At 43.5% G+C, this 21,842-nt stretch overlaps 2 protein-coding genes across 4 annotated transcripts in view; both read right to left on the reverse strand.

The window, feature by feature from the left end:
• Nucleotides 1-2,067: 2,067 nt before the first annotated feature.
• Nucleotides 2,068-13,316, reverse strand: GRPEL2 (GrpE like 2, mitochondrial). The gene is made up of 4 exons (XM_025867275.2): nucleotides 13,159-13,316; nucleotides 10,320-10,473; nucleotides 9,396-9,477; nucleotides 2,068-5,310 (listed from the first exon to the last, which is right to left on the reverse strand). Exons 1-4 carry the CDS (start codon nucleotides 13,233-13,235, stop codon nucleotides 4,946-4,948), a joined length of 678 nt encoding a protein of 225 aa, XP_025723060.1. The 5' UTR covers nucleotides 13,236-13,316; the 3' UTR covers nucleotides 2,068-4,945.
• Nucleotides 13,317-13,353: 37 nt separating this feature from the next.
• AFAP1L1 (actin filament associated protein 1 like 1) overlaps nucleotides 13,354-21,842 on the reverse strand; it is a 67,917-nt gene continuing 59,428 nt past the window's right edge. For 2 of the 3 annotated variants that reach the window (XM_073890883.1, XM_073890882.1), the window contains 2 exons: nucleotides 20,636-20,764; nucleotides 14,903-18,019 (listed from right to left, as the gene is read on the reverse strand). In XM_073890883.1, the coding sequence (XP_073746984.1) occupies nucleotides 17,996-18,019; nucleotides 20,636-20,764 (153 nt within the window). In that variant the 3' untranslated portion in view covers nucleotides 14,903-17,995. Of the gene's footprint in view, nucleotides 13,544-14,902; nucleotides 18,020-20,635; nucleotides 20,765-21,842 lie in introns of those variants that run through there. The other variant, XR_012377574.1, reaches the window with a different exon arrangement.

The following is a 21,842-nucleotide window of genomic DNA, read 5'->3' on the forward strand; positions in this document are numbered from 1 at the left end:
TTCCAGGCTAACCCCTGCGAGTTCCTAGCTCGCTAACGGGCCGTCTCTGTGTCTCCTTCGATTTCCCTGCTCTCCCTTTCTAGGCGTTTGTGACAGTCACATGAGATCAGGGACGTGATACCGCTCGGCAGCGCCTGCAAGTCCAGCAAATTGCAGACCAAGCGTGCGCAGCCATGGTGGCTAGACGCTCCCCTCCGCGTGTGTGGAAACAAGGCCAGATGCTTTCGAGACTGCTGTCACTGACGTGCATTTGCAGGTTCTACATGCGGTTTGTGTCTCTGCCGTCTACTTAATCCAAAGGGAAGGGTTTCATCCAGTCTCTTCTCAAGAGGGAGGAAAGGTAGGAAGGGAGGCATACGCTCCCATTTTCACCCAAGAAAACAAGAGCTGCTCAGTGTGGTTAATTCATTACATGGTGAAGGACAGATTCCTCTAGTGGAAAATAAAGTTGGGGATGAGTTTCAGGATAAATAAGGGAAACCCATATTTAATTCGTCAGATTGTGGCTAAGAGAGGAGACTGAAAGGATTCATAAGATAGTAAAAGAGCATACAGCTGGGATTCTAAGTCAGCTCTCTGAGTCATAAAACTGCCAACCTGGTTACTAGTAAAGTGGTAGACGAACAAACATGCATTTCTTATAATCTTAAAAGAATCCGTCTGGCAATGTTTGTGTCAGAATAAAACTTTTTAAGTTCATTCCCAATGACTCAAGATATTCCCTTAAATTTTTTGTTAAATAAGCATTCATCAATTACTTTGTGCCAAGTTCTCTTATGTGCTGACTTAATCCAATCCTTGTGGCTTCTTGGTAAGGTAAATTTTACTAACCCCAAAACTCCACTCCCCCCCACCCCCAAACAAAAGGCCTCACATATTTATTACTGAACCAACCTACTGGTGCAGAAGCATAGGAACAGAGGAAAATCATCTTTCCAATAAAACATGTCTATTGTTCAGGTAGTAGTGATGTTTACACTAGGAGACCAGGAGTGAAGCTGGGTGACTCTATCAAGTTCCCTATTGCCGCCTAACAAACTACCCCAAAACTTAATGGCTACAAGTAACAATCATTTACTTTGCCCATAAATCTGTGCTTTGGGCAGGGCTCGGTGAGATCAGGTCATCTCTGTTCCATGTGGTGTCAGATGGGGCTGTTCCCCTAGGGGCTGGAGGATCCACTTTCAAAATGACTCGAGATGGCTGGCAAGATGGTGTTGGCTATCAGTTGAAATCTCAGCTAGGGCCCGGTTCCACTCCACAAGCTGCTTCAGTTTGCCCTTAATTTGAAGGCTGAGTTCTAAGGGTACACATCCAGATAGGATGGTTTGGGTCCAGAAACCAGCAGTCACTTCTACTACATTCTATTGGTCACCCACAAAGTCCAGATTCAAGGAGATTTGGAGCCATGTTTTAAAATCTGCACAGTGAACTTGACCATGTGGACAGTCTGAGCGGATAGAAGTAAGAGTATACTTCCTAGCACTGGGACTATGGGAAGCAATGGATTTGGGAACCAGGGTATACAGACAAGATTGGAAGAGTAATGAAATCCAAGGCCAAATTGCTGGAAAGGCTGGCTCCAAACAGGGCCACTCAGCCAGGAGGCTGGGTATGTAGAGGCCAGCTGAGAAGCAAATGTACAAAGCCAGGCAGACCTTGGCAAGGACTCGTGGAAGCTGAAGATCTGAGTAAAGCCACATGTCAGTAATCTGGCTGAGAGGATCAGAAGTTCAGCAGTTCAAGTGAAGTGGTTAAAGTGGATAAGACAATTAGACCCAGGAAGAAAGTGTAAGAAAATAAGGCAATGCCAGAGAAGGCAGAAACAGGAGTCCAGATCTAAGAAATACCTAAGAATCAGAATGAAGCAAGGCCAAGGAGGTAGGAAAACAGGTAAGACTTCAACACCAAAGCAGGGTGTAGAATGATGTCTACACTGCATCCATTTGGCTGGGGCGCTGTGGGATCTCAAGGTACCTCTGCTGAGTGTCGACTAGGTGGGTCAGCAGTCAATGAAGGGACCATAATGTCAATATATAGGCGGACAAAGACACTAAACACATGAACTGCAGCTTTGTCAATTCAGGTTTTTATTGAAGTTGCTTCTGAATATTCTATTTCATCCTTAGTTTTCCCTATTTGATTTGCTTTAGTGTACAAGAACCTTTCTTCACTTATCGGATTCTTTGCCATGAAAGAGCACCAATTAACTTATCAGTATCAAACTGATTCCCTTATGACACTGAAGAAAATCTGTACAAGGTTTGTAGAATCCATGTACTGAAACACCAGGATCCCCTCTTCAAGTGAGCCAAAGCTTCCTTACATATCTGCAGGCCTACAACATTTTTTCGCTTTCCCATCAAGATCAAAGTAAAGAAGAGCACACACGCAATTTTCTTGCTCCTCCAGTCTAAAAGTGTGGATTTCTTGCATTAGTTTAAAAAACACAGAAAAAAACAAAAGCTAGAAGGAAAATAAGTCACTGTGATTGATTAAATTACAATTTTTTTTTATAGAGAAGCAGCATTTAACCAGTTTTCCCCTTTCCCTAGACTTTAGGCAGCTATAAAAACATACGCAAAATAACATGTATAATAAAAAGTAATAAAAATAAATATTTGAGGGCCTACTGCAGTAGACAATTTACACATTTTGTTTAATCTTCACAATACTGTGAGGGAATTATAATCATGGTACAAACAAGGAAGCAGGCTCAGAAGGGTGAAATGACTGGGGCCCAAGATCACACAGGTGACCGGGCTGGGATTTATGTTCAAGTCTATGCCTCCAGAGCCTAAGCTCTATTACGCTGCTCTGGCTCCCAAAAGCCCAACTTTTTGAGATTCTTACCATTGTAGCTCCATCTTCTAAATTTACACTTTTAAGTCTGCATAACTACTGAATAATAAAAGAACTTAAAAGTTATTCTCAATCTACTTGCTAAAACAGGAGTTTGCAAGGTATATTAGAAAACTCTTCAAGTACTTGGAACAGTCCATACCTAAAATGATGGTTGTTCTAATTCACTGAAAATGACAGCTAGTAATTCAAGAACACATAGGTAATTGCAATTGGCTCCTTTTCTTGTTGCCACCATCTGTCAATCTCAAAGGAATGAAGGCAAAAAAAAAAAAAGACAAATTCCTATTGTGAAATCCAACTGCTCATTAAATTTACAGTATGCACTTAGTGGAAAGCCCAAAGAGGTTCTGGTTTAAAAATCTTACTACCAGTCTTTTGTTTGCTTCTTAAAAGCACTCATTTGTTTTTTTCTAAGTATCTAATTCTGGTGGAGATGGCAGGGCCCATTGGGGGATGGCTTTATTGATACATATGAGGAGTCTGCTAGAACTATCTATGATGTCTAAGAGGATAACTTTGAATACTCCACAGAATGGGGATAACTAACTTAAAAAGCCTGAACCTATGCAATCTGGACATCTAACAATCTTTGTCCACTGGGGACATATTTGCACGTTCATTATAGAACTGTTGGATCTTAAATGATTAAAGTTAGTATCTAGTTGTTCCTTATTCAAGTTCTTACTGAAATTTAGGTTACTAGTTGTAGACATTTTTTGAGTCCAGTCTTAAAAAGACGTTTTCATGCTTAAGAAGCTGAAAGGGTGAGATGAGATCATCATTAAGGCCTCTTTGAACATTAAAGTCTCCGTAACTGACCTCCTTTCTAAAGTCTGACTGGTAGGTCATTCACTGGCTCATTTACTGAACAGATCTTTTACAGAACACCAGCCATAAGCAGGGCTAAAAAAAGTAAAAAAATAAACATATAGGCTCATTAATTCTAGGAGGTCAATACATAAAGGACAGCTAGATGTTAATAAACGTAACATAAAAAAGAGAGGAAAACTAGAAAATAAAGCTTATCGGTGTGAGAGAGGTAGTGATTTGCGAGTACCAAGTAAAAAAGATTCAGCATAACTAAATAAAATGAGAAATTGTAGAAACCTAACATTTTTGTCCTGACTGCCTCCCTGCATAATCTAACAAAGGATGATGAGGCAAATCTGACACAGCAGAAACTTTAAGGACTAGTGGAGACAAAAGCTGTAGGTAAATTACCTACATAGACTGATTTGGGTCATTAGCTATTGGTGCTGCCTTGGTTCCCCTGAAATAATTATATACCTAGGGAGGCCGAAAATAACTGGAAGGTAACTCAGCCAGGAAAGCACAAGGATTCTTGGTCATACTCACCAGAAAAGAACCTGGTATCTTGAATTTCTTGATATTTCCTTTCTATGCCTCCAGAGCCTGAGCTCTGTTATGCTGCTCTGGCTCCCAAGTCTTGCCTGGGCCTTGCTTAGCCCTTGTAAACGGCAGTCGGAACGGGACAATGCACGTGCACACGGCCCACCTGGCGGGGACCGCAAGAACAAAGATGGCGAAAAGGCAAATAAAACCGAAAGGGGAAATCCTGAAAACCTGTGTGTATACAAACCAACCCGGGCGGTCTAAACTCATGCAACTCTAAAGCTTTATCATCTAAGTACCCAGCTGTTGAACCAATCCCTACCATCTCCTTTTCCCATGAAGTACAAGATCCTATATAGTTCCCGTTATAGGGACCATTAGAAAGAAACATTCAGTTGAAAATACATGAACACATACTCATTTCCACATTTTAAAAAGATTTTCAATTGACAGTCATCAGAGTACCAATTTCAAAATAATTCTCTTAAACATACTTGGATGAAGGCCATAGGATCACTTGTCACATTGTTCAAGTGCCCAATGGCAAGACTTCCGATGAGACCAAAGAGGTCACATTAAATCAGTAGAGTATCTTAGAAATAAAGCCAATATGACTAAATCCAAAACAGATCACATGAAGTACCTCATGTACAATACAAACCTAGTTTAATAAATAAAGGAAACACAGGTGACTGTACCCTGGAACATTCGGTTCCTCATGGCCCATTCACAGTCTTCTCTGAGACTCCACAGCCACTTCCACCCGGGCAAGTCTGATGGTGCGGCCGTGAAGCTTGTAGCCATCCTGCCTTACTAACGCCACGGTGCCAGGCTGCACCCCAACACGAGCTGGCACGTGACAGAGGAGTTCATGCTCATGAGGGTCATATTTGTCACCGACGGGTGTCATCTTCTCCAGGCCATGTTTGGCAAACACGCTTTTCAGCTTTGCTTCTAAAAGTGACAAGCCTCGGAAGATCTTCTCCAAAGTGAGCTTCTGGTCCCCAGGCTCTGTTTCTTCAGAAATGCACTCTCTAGTCTTCTCCAAAATGTCTGCCACTTCTACCAGGTCCTTGCAGAAACTCTGAATTCCTAGAGAAACCAGACACTTTTACTGTTTGTGAGGAAATCACTTTGCTCTTGGGGGTGACGTATGGGGAAGGCCCAGACAAGTGGCTGGTATACTGGATACCCCAGGAAGTGGGAGGATTGCCACACAGGACCCAGGGATCATCATCAACGATCATCACCTTAACCCAACTGACAAACCGGGGTTTCTCTTGGAAGGCATATGACTGGGAAGCCTACTAGGGAAAGGGGAAGATGGTTAGAACCTAAGAACTAGGTAAGTCTGCACGCAGGAGGCTCAGAAACCCATCCTTTAAAAACTGGATCATTGTTTCTTTTTATTTTGATTGCTATTCACCTTTAGTACTGAGTTATGTACATTTTGAAAATTCTTGTAGGTCTTAATTTTGCTAAGACATACATTCTCAATAGGGACAAGATATTGGCATTTCATGGGGCAGGGGGCAATAATACAAAAGTTAGTTGACAAGACCGTGCTAAGGGAGCTTCAAGAACGGTTTATTCTTGAGGACTGGCTCAACAGGGACAGGACAGTAGGATACTCCATAGATGAGATGGGTGTCCAACTGTCTGTTCGAAAGTTACATATATTTGCTAGAGACGGGCCACAACACTTTTAAAATCCGTTTAGTCATATGAACTGTTCTAAAAGTAAACTCAACTGTTGAGAAATCTCATTACTCCCAGTGCAGCATCTTGATTTTTCTTACAGAAATGTTAAGGAATGTCATCATTACAGATATCTATGATAAAAGCAAAGCCCTGGTGGGAACTAGTGAAGGGTGAAGGATTTTGTTCATCTGGTTTTAATCCAGGGACAGTTTTTTTTTTTTAAAGATTTTATTTATTCATTGGCGGGTGGGGGAGAGTGCACGCACGAGTGGGATGAGGGGCAGAGGGAGAGGGAGAAGCAAACTCCCTGCTGAGCAGGAAGCCCAAGCCTCGATCCCAGGACCACGAGATCATGACCGGAGCCGAAGTCAGTCACTTAACTGACTGAGCCACCCAGGGACCCCAATCCAGGGAGTTTTTAAGGCCAGGAATCAAAACAGGCAGCCACCTTAACTGTATTCAGAGGTAAAAAGGAAGATTATCTACAGGGAAGCAATAAAAGAGATGACAGAAAAGAAATTTATCTAGACTTGCTGCCTAGATTCTGGGAGGAACAAGTGAGAGAGGTAGGAATTCTACCTGTAACTTCTGGGTGATAGAGATGCATTATAGCATCTTGAGAAAAACAAGTTTAATAGGATTCAAATTAGTCTAATAACATACATAATGGATTTGGGGTGCTAGGGCATGACAGATGGGCAGGAAGAGAAGATATCAGAAGAAACAGGAGAACCAATGAAGGAATGCTGGTGTGACCTGGTGTGGTGAAGAAGAGGAGGCGAAGGACAGAAAAGAGTAAAACCAGCAGGCATTTCCAGGGAACCAGACTTGGTGCGATCAAAGTTCCACGAGATACCTCCCCACCTCCACTGGGGATGGCAGCCATAAATATTAATGGCTATTAATAAAATCAGCTGGAAAGGTAGAAGAGATTTGCCAAAGGCTTGAGAAGTATGCCGATAAGATCAAAACTCCACCCAAGAGAAAAGGATGTCTCATAAAGGTCAATCAGGGGGCACTAAAGGCATCTCCTGGCTATTAAAAGAAGACATATATGCTTATAGAATTTTGAAAGCGGCAGGCTTCTGGGCAGACTTGTACACTGCCATGGTACAAAGAACCCTGGCTTCTGTTCAGTCACATTGTATGAATTTGGGTAAACAGAAGCCCAGGTTCTCTTGTGTATAGTGAGGGGTTCAGTCTCTGATTCTATCCTAATTACTGTTACTTCAATAGGAAGTTGGTGTCTGCACCATTTCTTAGGAGTGGGGGGTGAGGGAGAATCTTTATGACCTGCTTAAGAGTTACTGAGACAAAACAATTCCTGGAAGGAGGATCATTATGCTATACTACATATTAACTAAAAACAGTAAAAGCTTTCTACTTTTTTCCTACCTCCATGCTCCCTGACCAATCTTCAATTTTTCTAAGTATTCCCGGCCACTAGAAGGAAATGATCCAAGCAAGTAACTTAGGTGGCATACTGCTAGACACATTCTGCTCTCTGAATGAATACATTAGATTATCAAATTATTTTGAGCTTAGCTAATACTTGTTTGTTCCTGGGAACCTTATCAATTCTTGAGGAAACTGATATAACTGATATAACCCATCAAAGCTTGACTTCTGGTAAGCCGTTTTACCCTGTTCCCCTCAAGCAGGCAAGAGGTCTTCCCCAGAAACCAGCTGGTTTATTTGCTACAGAAATTCCTTGTAGCTCAAAGGTCAGCAAACTTTTCCTAAAGGGCCATATAGTAAATATTTTAGGTTTTGTGGGACAAGAGGCAAAAATCAAGGATCTTATGTAGGTGATTATTTAATAAATCAGAAAATTTATTTCTATAAATTTTTAATAATGAAATTCAAAACTGTATTTATGGACTAACACACAGGCTGTAGTTTGCTAAGCCCTGTCCTGATGGTTGGAAATAAGACACTAAAACTTGGATGAAACATCAGTAATACAATTTGGAGGTCAGTACTTAAGCTGATACTCATAGCCTTGAAATGTGATGTCTCTAGCACTGAATGAAAAGCAGAAGGCTATGCCAAAGCACTGGGGCTGGATGGGACAGGACAGGAATGAAGTGAATCCTGTGCACAAATAGCAGATAAAATCCAGAGAACAGGAACTAGCGTGACATAGGGGAAAGACTGATAGACTGGGGGTCAGGAGACAATGGACTCATGTCTCTGTCACCAATTAACTTTTTTCAGCTCACTTGTAAAAGGAGATTGGACTACATACAATCCAAGGGCTCCTCAAGCACCTTCATTCTATGTGAAGTGAAAGTATAACGCTCTGTATGAAATTGTGAGCAAGGCAAGTAATCACAGATTTGCCCTCTACCCTTCAATCCCTGTCATGAACACATTTGGAATGAGATGTTGTGTGTTCAGAGAAAAATTTCTGTAAGACCTTATATTTTATTTTTTTAAACGTGCGTCCTTCAAACGTATATATATATATATTTGAGATTTTATTTTTAAGTAATCTCTACCCCCAACGTGGGGCTCAAAAGCCTAACCCAGAGATCAAGAGTCGCATGCTCCACAAAGCCAGCCAGGCACCCCTGAAAGACTTCAAATTGACCAAAAAGATTATTCGGTCATCAGTGAAAAAATAGTTGTGATCTAGTACAACTTCCAGAGTTATCTGCTTCCGTATGGTCCGAGCCTTTGTCTTTTGAGTTATTCTATAACTTAGTAAGTTGTAAATACTGATGGTAATGCAAATGATTTTTGTCCACAGTAGTGACAATAGTTGTAGTGTCCGTAGTAATGAAAATGATTTTTGTCCCCTTCATCTCTCTGCTGGAGATAGTTGATTACTGCACTATGGATATAGACCAGTTTTGCTTCTATGAAGCAAATTTTAGTATTCCTGATTGCCCATGCGTCTTGTTCTTTGGATTCTCCTCTGAACATCTTAATGATTCACTTGTTTGTTAATGAGTTAAACAGAATTGATTGTATAAGCACTAGAATATTAAGTGTAAATGCTTGCAAAATAAAGTAACAAAGGTTTTGGTCAAAACAAAGGCAAGCATTATTTTAGCAAATGGTTGACTTGGCAACATTCCCAATAAAGATCTTAGAAAACATATGGCAAGAGTGGAAGGGCAGGGTAGGACTGGTTTAGGACCTAGATGTGTTTTTTACTATGTTCAGTTTGCAAAACTGCTAGTAAGTATCCTTAAACTAAAAGGTTTTTTTTTTTTTTTTTTTTTGAGACAGAGTGCCCGCATGCAGGGGGCGGACAGGCAGAGGGAGAGACAGAATCCCAAGCAGGCTGTGTAGAGCCCAGCCTGCTTGGGCCAGTGTAGAGCCCAGTGTAGAGCCCAATGCGGGGTTCAACCTTTGGACCAAGATCATGACCTCAGCCGAAGCCAAGAATCCGACACTTAACCGACTGAGCCACCCAGGTGTCCCAAACTCAAAGGTATTTTAGTTTTTATCACAAATAAATCTCTCACCAAATATCTTGGCATCTTCAACACATCTCTGGGTTCGCCGCCTTATGTTTTCACCATCAGCTACAGCTCTCTGGTATCTCATCTGACACCAAAAGCAAAGTCAAAACGATCAGAAAATACATGCTTGCTGGTGGAAAAGAATGTTTTTGCTTACTTTACAAACTTCACCCTTGTGATAGGTTTTTATTAAAACAAAAATTAGGAGCTGTAGGAATCTTAGATCAGCTACTACAAATCCCCAAAGCAGGAACTTACTCTTCACAGCAGCCCTGATAGGCTGTCATTTAGCCTCCTACTCTTAACACTTCACAACAGTTTTCAAGCTCATTATCTTGAGCGAAAGCTTCCTTTTTCAGACACAGCCAATACTTGCCAACCCTCTTTCTTTTGTTGAACTGAACTCCAGGACATCAAACAGGAAGTTTTAAAAATGTGTCATCTATTTGAAGGCAGTTAGTTTAGCTCCTTTAATCTTTTCCTCTTTCATTCTTATAATCCTTGATTCCTTTAATTGCTCTCACAAGACATGCTTTGCTACCTCCTTACCATTCTGGGTGGCCTTGCTTTGGAACTACTCTAATTATCGCCCTCAAAGCGTGTCTGTCACCCCGGTATGGTAGAGTATGCCAGATGGAGTCTGACTGGCAGAGTACAATGATAAATGACATATTCATCCAACAAATATCTACAGAGGTTTTACTACCTGCCAGGCCCCGAGCCTCCTCTGGTATGTAAGTACTGTGACATAACAGGTTTTTAACTACGATAGCCTACTTTGCCTAGTATACCTAGCAGGAGAGTGGAAATAGGGGGGAGAGTTAAAGAGCCAATAAGAGGAAATTTAATTTAAAAAATGGACACAAAAACTGTACGTAGATATTTAAACCAGAGAGGGGATGTGAGGGACAGACAAAATCTACTCACTGTTAAGTCCTGGACTTCCTTCTCCAGTTTCACAGCTTTAAGCTTTAAGGCTCGTTCTGCCAGAGAGGGCCCAAGCTCATCGGGAGGGTCCTCAGAACTGCAGTCCTCACCAGCAGTTCTCTGGGTGGCAGTGCTGAAAGGATGTGGCCATCCCCTTAAGTGGGAGGGAGGGGGGCACATGAAGAAATGCCATCACACACAGCCAAACTGCTTGCGGTCACAGTAACAACACCAACACTTAGAAAGGGCTTATTAAGTGCCAGACACCATTGTCAAGATTTTATGTAAATCATCTTTACATCTCACGGTGTATGAGAGAAATTATATTATCATCTCAATTTTTTTTAAAAGGTTTTATTTATTTATTTGAGACAGAGACAGCACGAGTGGTGGGGAGGGGGAGAGGGAGAGGGAGAAGCAGAACCCCAGCTGAGCAAGAAGCCTGACACCAGGACCCTGAGATCATGACCTGAGCCAAGGCAGATGTCCAACCCACTGAGCTGCCCAGGCGCCCCTATCATCTCAATTTTATAAATGGGAAAACTGAGGCTCAGAGAGGCTTATGACTTGCATAAGATCACACAGTTAGTATTCTGTTGAGTCAGGATACTGAACACAAGGCAGGAGGAATAGCCAGAAGTGTGGACACAAAAGTCAGCAAGAGAAAAGCAAGTTCTAATGCCCAGAACCAGCGGGGCCATATCAGAAGCGGGAATTCAAAACACAAATAATTTCTGATTCAATCCTTCATTTTACACATAGGGAAAATTAAGCCCAGGAAAGGGACTGTGTCAAACTGGAGTTAGGCCTAGAATTCTAAAGCTTTCTTGACAAGCTCTGAAGTAAGGCTCTTAAGAAACAGAACCTGTGTTAAGAGAAATTCTGAGTTGGGAACTCACTTCTGTGTAAAATCAAGTCAATTAAATACTTATAAAACACTATCCGTTCCAGACTGTGAACTATAAACAGGTGAATAAAATGGACCTTTATATTCGATCATGTTTGTCATCTACAATTTCATACAGCTCAAATGTCTGACATATAGTTGTTTACAAAGGAAGAAATTTAGGGCAGGGACTACTTTACACATCTTGGCTTATAGCAGTTCTGACTCCTCTTTCAAGGAAGTTTCCATTACACTTTCTGGATTCCCATAATCTGATCCGAAGTAAAACCAACAAAATCAATCTGTGAGTATAAAAGGTCTTTAAAACAAATAATTTACTCATATAAACTGGCATATATTGAAGAGCAGTCATCGTGGTGACATCCGTGCAAAGATTTAAAGGGGGTAAAATGAGTTTGCTTCAAGAAAGGGAGAGGGTGGGGCGCCTGGGTGGCTCAGTTTGTTAAGTGGGTGGCTGCCTGCGGCTCAGGTTATGATCCCAGGGTCCTGAGATCGAGCCCTGCATCGGGCTCCCCGCTGAGCGGGAAGCCTGCTTCTCCCTCTCCCACTCCCCCTGCTTGTGTTCCTTCTCTACTGTGTCTCTCTCTGTCAAATAAATAAATAAAATCTTTTAAATTAAAAAAAAAAAAAAAGGGAGAGGGAACAGTCAGTAGAAAGCTATGGGCAAGATGACTTTTATGTCCCAGACTTTCCGGGCCAGGCCTGAACTCAATTATTACAATTTGGTGTCAGATTATATGTGGTTCCACATTTTTGGTTCAGAAAATATGGTCACCTTAGATCTGGGGCAAATCACACAGGGTGAAATACCTCCTTCCTCCTAAACTCCTAACAAACTACATTTATCCAATTGAAAGTAGGTCATAACACTCCCAGGGCCAGTTTAAAGAGAAAATGGCCAAAGCCCAAGTCTGAAGAGGACAGTTGAGGCTGATTCCTTCAATTCTTCCTGCTCCAGAACTGGAGTGGGGGGAAATTTTATCAGAAGCAAACTTTTTTCTTCTGGTCACTTCCCTACATCACAAACTGCCAAAAAAGACTTAAAAAGCCCGAAACCCTGAATTCAATCTGGCACCCAGGTGCTAGGGCTGGGTGCTAGGTCAGGTGTGTTAAGATAAAAAGGTGACAAATAGTTATGCGCAATTCCCGGGATTCCCCACAGCTTAATTTACATTTCAGAAGTCCAACCTTACCGCACAGTTCACTCATTTTTATACTTTCTGAGGAAGTCAAACAGAGTCGCCCCTCAGAATAATTAACGTTGCTTACTAATTAAAAGTGCCGATTCTAGAGCCCTGACTGGTTTCTAATCTGGGTTCCACCATTACAGAGTATTTGAGTTTGGGAAAGTTACTGAATTTTTCCAAACCTGTTTTTTCGACTGAACGGGAGAATAAAAAGAATTATCCATAGAATTCTAGAGTCAGCATGATTAGTAATCAATAAAATGTGCCGCAGCCGATGGTGAAGAGCAGCAAATGCAACTACATAGACTCCCGAGGGCAGGTGGAAGGGCCGTTTGGAGACTAAGTCGACCGCCCTCCTTTTACCGACAGGTAAAGCGAAGCCGAGATAATGGGGAAGGGACTGGCCTAGGGTCACACAGGGAGTCAGCGGGGAGAATTCCAATTTAACTGCAGACACCTCAGCTGGGGGGAAAAGAGCCGGGACACGTACATCCCCAATTCAGTCGATGCTCGGTGCTCAAGAGTTCCCACTTCCGAGGAACGTGACCTCGGCTCTTCCTTGGCCCGGCTAGGAGGCGCTGCTGTGTGCCTCAGTTTCCTTCTCTGTAAAATGGGGCCGTGAGCGCCAGATCGGACAGCCGAGAGGCTTGGTGGGTCATCTCGCGCCCTCTAGCCCACAACCGCCCTTCCAGCTTTCTTGTCTAGCACTATCCTCAACCCCCGACCCGCGGCCTGCCTGGCTCACCTGCCCTCGGACGCGGCACTCGAGGCAAGGAGACGCTGCAACAGCCGCCGGACCGCCCAGACGGACCGCGCGGCCATATTCCCGATCTCGGCTGACGGAGACAGCGCACGCGCACTTGCTCCAAATGACGAGATAAGCGAGATACCACGCTTCCCGGCAGCCTCTGCGGGCGCTCCCAGCCCAGGGCCGGGCTCCAACGCCACACTTCCGGTTGTCAGTGCGCGCGCGGTGCTGGTGCCTATCCCGCGTCTCCGACCGAACGCGACACTTCCGGTCCTCTCGTGTTGGGCGCGAAGGGCGGCTTTCTGTGGCGGGACTTAGGCTTCGTGCTGGTCTTAAATCCGCGGCCAACACAGGGGAACGTAGCTCTACCCTCAAGGAGCTTCTGTGAAATTGTAAACAATAAGTGAATGCAAACGCGACTTCAAGTCAAAATATGACTGGTGGTTAAAGGTGGTGGGCGTGGTGCCGCGGAAGCCTAGAATACGTTGTGGCCAAGTGTGGGCAGTTTCCCCAGAGGAAATACTCGAACTGAAAGCTGAAGAATGAGTAGATGAAAAGAGGAGGAAAGTGGCTCAGGTAGAGGTAAACAGCATCTGCAAAGACCCAGTCCAGAGGGAGAGTATATTGCGAGTAAGGCGCTGAACTATCGGAAGAAAGAGGGCCCGGCAACACAACACAGTTAGCGGAGCAGGTCACGCGAGGGATTTTAAAAACTTGAAGCTCAATTCCGCCATCACTTTCCCCTGCTTTTCTCTCCAGTTCCCTTGTTTTCTGACTTCGCTATGTTTTTAAATGTTGTGTATTTTCTCATTTCCCTTCCCTGGAATGTGAAATCCATTAGAGCAGAGAGGAGTTGGTTATTGCCAGTGAACGATGAAACAGTGTCTTAATGTAGTACACAAATTTTTTGTTGAATGAACTTGAGTCTTACTCTCATTGCAGTGGGAACATGTTACAAAACCTTCACATGTTTAATGGGTCGCTTTGACTCCCGTATGATGGAGATTGCTGGGTCTAAGCAAAGAGGTAGGGAGACAAGCTGTTGTACTAGTCCGTGCAAGGGAGGGCTGTATTCTGTCCTGGAGACACCTTAATGGACCTTTGTTAACACCCTATCTGGGGAGTAAGTCAGAGGGGGAGACGAACCAGGAGAGATGATGGACTCTGAAAAACAAACTGAGGTTTCTGGAGGGGAGGAGGGTGGGGGGATGGGTTAGCCTGGTGATGGGTATTGAGGAGGGCACATTGTGCATGGAGCACTGGGTGTTATGAACAAACAATGAATCATGGAACACTGCATCAAAAACTAATGATGTAATATATGGTGATTAACATAACAATAAAAAATTAAAAAAATAATAAAATCTTAAAAAAAAACCCTATCTGAAGTAGCTACTATTTTAGGTGTGTCCAGCACATTTCTGGTTCCATATTTGTATTTTATTTGTTTTGTTTTCCTTTTGTTTGTTCTCCCAACTAGAGTTTGAGCAAGAGGGTGCATGTCTTGTTCACAGCCATGATTTCTGACCTCTAGTACAGTAGGTATACATAGTAGGTTCTCAACAAATATTTGTTGAATGAATTAATGGTTGATGTCAGCGGAGATAGGAGGAAGTGGATGAATTTGAGAGAGATTTAGTATGGAAAACTGTCAGGAAGTGAGGATAGATTGGTGATTAGGGTTGAGGGCACTTGGAGTTGCCAGACTACTGGATAGTCCTTAAGGTAAGGAATGGGAAGTGTGCCCTCATCATTCTAAATCTTTACCATAACATGGCTTACTTGTACTGTAGCTATTTGGGTCAAATTTTCTCTCTGCTTGTCTCTGAGTTCCCTGAGGACAGAGCTGGAGACTTTTGCATATTTTTATTCTATTCATGGCCCAGCCCAAATGTGTTGTAACCAACACCTGATGCTTCCTTTTGGCCTCAGGAGAAAGGCAACATGGGTCAAGGAGGGATTATGATCCCCTTTTACATTTGAGAAAAGTGAGTCTCAGAGAGGTTGGTACACCTGCTCAGGGTCCCCCACTGAGGATCCAGGGACACTAGAAATCTGATAGTCCCAACACTTGGCAGTGTCAGGAACAATGGAGCTTCAAATCCACCCTAGAGCCAATGAGCCTATACCTTGAAAAAACAACAACAAAAAACCCAACAAAGCATTTTAACAGATGAGGACTGGCATCTATGCTTTAGCCATTTTGTTTACACTTCTTAGCTAACTAACTTACACCAAATGTGCTGCATATGTACATCCATCATTCATCTATTAAGTGCTAGTGTGCTTCTGAATGCTGCAGTGCAAGAGGGGTGGTGGGGTAAGGCATGGATGAAATAGAACCTTGGAACTAAGAGGAAAGGCTGCTAGCTCCACCACTTCCTAACTATGGGCTCCTGCAAGTTACATAACCCCTCTGGGCTTCAGTTTCCCTCACTGAAAACTGGGATAACAGAGCCTATCTCACAGAGTTTTAGTGAAAACAAAAGGGATGATGCCTGGAAAAGTGATTAGTTAGCACCAGGACAGGCTACGCAATTTAAAGAGCAAAAGGAAAACGTGACACCCCTTGTTCAAAAATTATTAAGAGGGGGGTGCCTGAGTGACTCAGTCGTTAAGCGTCTGCCTTCGGCTCAGGTCATGATCCCAGGGTCCTGGGATCGAGCCCCACATCAGGCTCCCTGCTTGGCGGGAAGCCTGCTTCTCCCTCTCCCACTCCCCCTGCTTGTGTTCCCTCTCTCACTGTGTCTCTCTGTGAAATAAATAAATAAAATCTTTAAAAAAAATTATTAAGAGGGTAACAGCAGAGCATTAAACCAAGCCCAGGGCCCTACTAATCTTTGTGACTGCACAGGTTGTGTGCTGTGAACCTTGGCTAACACAGTACCTGAGGCGTGGAGTGTTCAATAAATGTTTATTATTAATTCTGTAGTGTTCCCCCTCTCAAGGATCCCCAAGATCTATTGGTGGAGAAAAATGTTCAACCCGCAAATAACTGCATGAGGAAGAATACATGCTGAGGACGTAACTGGAGTGTTGGGTGTCATTCTAGGATCCACACTTTTAGAAAGAACATTAACAATCCAGATTATGTGAGCTGCTTTTTCATTGAAGACGTTTAAGTGGAATCTGGATGAAAACTGTCAGTTATGGATTAGTTGTTTTTTAATTTTTTGATGGCTGTGATTACCATACAAACATCATTTCTTCAATGGAAAGAACACAGGAGTTTTAGTCAGACATTTCTTATCTAGCTAATAATAAGAGCCACTATCGACTGAGCATTTCCTATTTCTTAGTGTGCAAGATGTTTCCCATATACTATCTCATTGAATTTCCCCAATAGTCTTGGGAGGAAAATGGAACTGTCAACCTGGGTTTCACAGATAAAGAAAACAAGAATCAGAGAGATCAAGTGACTTTCCCAGACTCACCAGCTGGTTAGTGGCAGAGGCAGGGCTCAAACCCAGCCCTGTGTGGATCCAGGCTCATAGGCCCTAAGCATTTTGCTCTGCCTCTGACCAGTTAGGTGATTTTGGTCAGGTTATTTTCCCTGTTCTGGTCTCCAGCTACCTCAAAGGGTGGTAAAATTGGGATAAGGCAAAAGTATGTAAAGCCCTAGGTAGGGTAAAGTATGTGAAACCTCCAGCAAAGTGTCCAAAGGTTATTCCGGGATTTTCTTTCTCTCTCCTGGAGCTAACCTTTGAGCTCTCAACGGTTAACTGGTTTTATCTTTTCTGGAAGGAAATGTAAAGACCTAAAAAGTGCCCACAGTGTTGAGAAAGTAATGAATGGCACAGTAAGGGGACTGCCCAAGACTTGAGGTTCTTGCTTCCCTATAAAAGTGTGAAGTGTTAGTAAAAGGCACTCCCGGCAGAAACAAGCCACCGTCCTTTGGTTCTCCCTGACAGTTTTACTTGACAACAGATATGAAGTGCAGACTGGAGAGCCTTCAAGTGCAAAATCAGGATAAAGAGATACCAAACATCAGTTGGATTTCTAGCCCTAGCTCCTGGAGCCTGAGTGTCATATGAAATAGGTAAAGGACCCGACTGACCACAAATGACCCCACCCTCCAATGCCTGCAACATCCTGTGGATGTTAGAAATCCACGTTCCTGTCACTATCACTGTGACCTGAAAATAAGTCCACTGCTGAACCTCCCCTCGCCTGCTGCGTATCAGATCTCTAATATGAAAACCACTCAAATGCGGGGTTCTGGTAGCTGCATCTGCCCAGTTCTGAAGCACATAAGGAATGATTGCAGAATTTGCATGTTGTCTATAGCTTTTGTTCACCTTTATGCAGGCAGGGAAATTCTATTGATTTTTTGGCCTCTTTATGTTGCCCAGAGGTTGTCAGTGATGCCTAATATGAATCCAGTTGGCACAAGTGTGATCAGATGATCAAGGCTTGTCTCTTTGTACGGTACTACCTACCGCTGCTTCAGCACTGTCTCCTCTGCCCTACAGCCTGGGAGTGGGATGCTAGAATGGGATGGAATGGCTTATTCACATGTGCATTCATTTCTTCTTCAGAAGTGAGGGCAAAGACATTTAACAAAACCTTTACAACCATGCAGATTTCTATCTCCCTCCACCCGTTTTCCACCCTCTGGGAAGTTACAAGGACACCCTCCATGTCCCTCTTCCCTTCCACTTCTTCCCTCCCCATATCCCCTGTAATCATGCAGACAATAAAGGCTGGTCTTTTGGGTGCCCTGGAGAGGCTACTTCCATTGGGGGCTACTTCCAGTGTTCTGGCATCTCCTTGTGAAAAAAGTGTTTCCAATACAATCTTGTATTTCCTTTGGAATGAAATCTTCATCCTTTTTCTAGGTCTTCTTCATTTCCCATTCCTGAAGTCCAGAAAGACAAGACAAATCAGGTTGCTGAATATTCTAGTGTGACTTGCAGAATAAAAACATTCCACTGTACCTAATTACATAAAGAGCTCCACTGGCCAGATTAGAGAGCCATGGGTCCTAGTCTCACCCTCCTTTGGTAGCTGTGGGTAAGTCCTTTCTCCACTCTCATCTTTATGGGTGCTTAAATATCACAAAGTCTGTCTTTCTCAGACAAGGAAACTGAGGCTAGTCTCTGCTTGGCTCTAATGCTGGGGTGAGGTGAGGTAGGAGGCTGAGGAGAGAGAAACCAAAGCAGCTGGGTAAGGAAGGGTGAAGGCAGGCAGCCCACCGGGCTCCATTCTTTCCCCTGGAGCCATGTAGGGCTTCATCTGGGGGGGAGGATACTGAAGTCCTGGCCAGTAGTGAATGGCTTTTTACCCACAAATGATGCTTAGGGTTTTCAGCCAGCTCTGGAAGTGATGGTGTGAACCTGGATAAAATGGGATGGCTCAAACATTCTTACTAGGAGGATTTCCCACTCCCAACCTGCTACTCTTCTCCCAGTCTTCACCATCTAAACTGCAGCTGTTCAGGGCAATGACTTAGGAGTCAGCCTTGATTCCTTTCTTCTCCTCATCCTCCACATCCCCATCAGCAAATCCTTTGGCTTTACATCCAAAGCCAGCCACTTCAAATCACCCCCACTATACCCTTCTCATCTCTCATCTGGACGACTCCTAACTGGTTTCCCCTATCCCCTTATCAGTTCTCAACATTGTTCCAGAATGGTTTTTTGTGTTTTTTTTTTTTAAGGGAGAGAGAGCACACGTGAGACGGGGAGGGGAAGAGGGAGAGAATCTTAAGTAGGCTCCACGCCCAGCGTGGAGTCTGATGCGGGGCTCGACCTCACGACCCTGAGATCATGACCTTGAGATCACAACCTGAGCCAAAATCAAGAGTCTGACACTTGGGACACCTGGGTGGCCCAGTTATTGGGTGTCTGCCTTCGGCTCAGGTCATGATCTTGGAGTCCTGGGATCGAGCCCCGCATTGGGCTCCTGGCTCAGCGGGAAGCCTGCTTCTCCCTCTCCCACCCCCCCGTTTGTGTTCCCTCTCTTGCTGCTATGTCTCTCTCTGTCAAATAAATAAAAAATCTTAAAAAAAAAAAGAGTCTGACACTTAACCGACTGAACCACCCAGGCACCCCCAGAATGGTCTTTTATTTTTTATTTATTTTTTATTATTTAAATATTTATTTAAAAAATTTTTTTTAAAGATTTTATTTGTCAGAGAGAGAGAGCACAAGTAGGGGAAGCAGCAGGCAGAGGGAGAAGCAGGCTCACCACTGAGCAAGGAGCCCGATGTGGGGCTCCATCCCAGGACCCTGGGATCATGACCTGAACCGAAGGCAGATGCTTAACCAACTGAGCCACCCAGGCATCCCCAGAATGGTCTTTTAAAAATGTAATTCATATCTACAGATTTTTTTGTTCAAAACTTGCCAATGACTTTCCATTATGTTAGAACAAAATTCACAGTTCTCCCAATGGCCTACAAGGATCAGAGAGAAACAAACTGGCCTACAGGCCATATCTGGCCCACTGTGTGTTTTTGTAACACCCATCAACTAAGAATGGTTTTTACATTTCTAAATGTTTGAAAACATATCAAAAGAATAATAATTTTTCTCAGCATGTGAAAATTGTATGAAATTCAAATCTCAGTGTCCATAAATAAAATTCTATTGGGACACAGCCATGTCCATCATTTGTTTACAAGTTGTCTACTTTCCTGCTACAGTGGCAGAGCTGAGTCATCCTGAAAGAAACTCTGTGGTCCACAAGCTCTCAAATATTGACTATAGACAAAGTTTGCTGCTGTCTGGTCTAGATGATCTAGCCTCTGGCTGGTTACTTTTCTAATCTCATGTCCTAATGCTCAGGTGTTTGTTTTTCAAGTCCACAATTTCTTTCTTTTCTTTCTTTCTTTTTTTTTTTAAGATTTTATTTATTCATTTGAGAGAGAAAGAGAGAGAGAGCATGAGCAGGGTGGAGGAGCAAGGGGAGAGGGAAAAGCAGGTTCCCCGCGGAGCAGGGAGCCCAAAGAGGTGCTCCATCCCAGGACCCTGGGATCATGACCTGAGCTGAAGGTAGATCCTTAACCAACTGAGCCACCCAGGTACCCCTCAAGTCCACAATTTCTTATCCCCAATTCTGAAATCCAGAAAGCCCTGAAACCAAGATTTTTCTCAAGTGTGTGTTTTGGCACAAACACAATTGGTGCAAAGCCTGACCTGAACTGATGTGAGGCTGTTTATAATCTACTCCACATGGTGTGAGTATTCGTGTGCCTTCTTGTAGAATTCTTAACATGTTTGTTTTCAGGGTACTTCCTGAGAACTTTCTGGGGTTTTTCATCATATACAGTATATGTACCATATTATCTTTCTAAAATCCCAAAAGTTCTGGAACATAGCTGGCCCCAAGAGGATTGGACCGGGGGCCAGTATCATGGAGTGAGCCTGGGACTTTGAACTGGAAGAGGTGGGGCCAAGAACTTCTTGGTGAGGTTCCATAGAAAGGAGGCTGCCAGATCTCTGGATTTTAATTTGCTGAGCTATCGCTGTACCTTGGCTTTCTGTAGCACCCTTCCTTGGTTGGAGGTTACGATGGATGGGCTTCTCTTCCTCAGCTCAGAAATACAGTTGACAGGGACAGGTTGCTCTGGGGCATTGTTCTGGGGTTTATTTGCAGTTTCCTGTTGATGAGGAGAAATAAATACATAGGTGAGGCCTAATGATGGCTACCCACACCTGGCTTGCCCTCCAAAGAATGCAAATAGAAGGTGCTGTGCACACATGCCAGCACCAAACAGGGCGAAGGGAGGAAGACCACTCGAGGGCCTTGGAATAAAAGTAATGACGTCTAAAATTACTGACCCCTCACTATGCACCAGGCTTTGGGTGGATTAGCTCATTTAGCCTTTCCAAGCCTATGAAGTAGGTACCATTATTAGGCATCCTATTTTGCAGATAAGGAAAATGGGAAGGTCAAGTCACTGCTCAAGGTCACACAGCTGGTGAGTGGGAGAGCCGGGATTCAAACCCCACCGCCCTCTCTCTTCACCTCTCCCCTGTATTCCTTCTCTTCTACAGTGCCTTCACCCCTTAACTTTTCCAGATAGTTGCTTAGTACATTACTGGATGTAGTTCCTTAAGCGTAGCATATTAATGGCTAAGCCTGCAGGGACTTTAGAGAAGATTTCTCTTTATCTCCAAAGGCCAGCAAAAAGGATCACAAGTAGTGGGAAAAGCCGTCTGGAATGTAAATTTCAGGGCACACTGGCGGGAGGAAGCAGCTGGGATGAGTGAACCACTTCTAGCTCCTCCTCCAGCCCTCTGTGGGTTTGCCTTTGTCCTTTAAGCTCTTCATCTGTAACTGAGGTTGGAAAGCCCCATGGAGAGGAAGCAGGGGGGCAGAAGGCTTCGGAGACATCAGGTGTAGTCTGACCGGTAACGAGGCCTCGGACAACAACAGTAAGAATGCAGTTCCCAGTGACAACTCAAATCTATCAGACAAGTTATTTCATCTCTCTGAATCTCCATGTCCTTGTCTGAAAGCAGGCATAACTTTTATTCATTCAACAAACATTTGTTGCACTCCTAATCTGCAGACTCTGTAAAAGGCTAAGGCTATAATGACAAAACAGACATAGTCCAATTTTTAATAAAAATACAATCCAGTGGGGGAGACAGACATTAGACAAGTAAGGACACACATAAGTGAGGATACACACACATACACACACACACACATATCCATATACACATGTTTAC

Source organism: Callorhinus ursinus, unplaced genomic scaffold (genome assembly GCF_003265705.2).
Source record: "Callorhinus ursinus isolate GAN/ISIS: 27379988/994484 unplaced genomic scaffold, GSC_fseal_2.0 scaffold3, whole genome shotgun sequence".
Taxonomy (NCBI): domain Eukaryota; kingdom Metazoa; phylum Chordata; class Mammalia; order Carnivora; family Otariidae; genus Callorhinus; species Callorhinus ursinus.

Excerpts from the sequence above, each read along its gene's own strand:
- GRPEL2 (XM_025867275.2), bottom strand. The coding sequence starts at position 13,235 with ATGGCCGCGCGGTCCGTCTGGGCGGTCCGGCGGCTGTTGCAGCGTCTC. Across the intron at positions 10,474-13,158 it reads AGTGCCGCGTCCGAGGGCAG|GGGATGGCCACATCCTTTCA; the intron begins GTGAGCCAGGCA and ends CTCCCACTTAAG. Across the intron at positions 5,311-9,395 it reads TGAAGATGCCAAGATATTTG|GAATTCAGAGTTTCTGCAAG; the intron begins GTGAGAGATTTA and ends TGGTTTCTCTAG.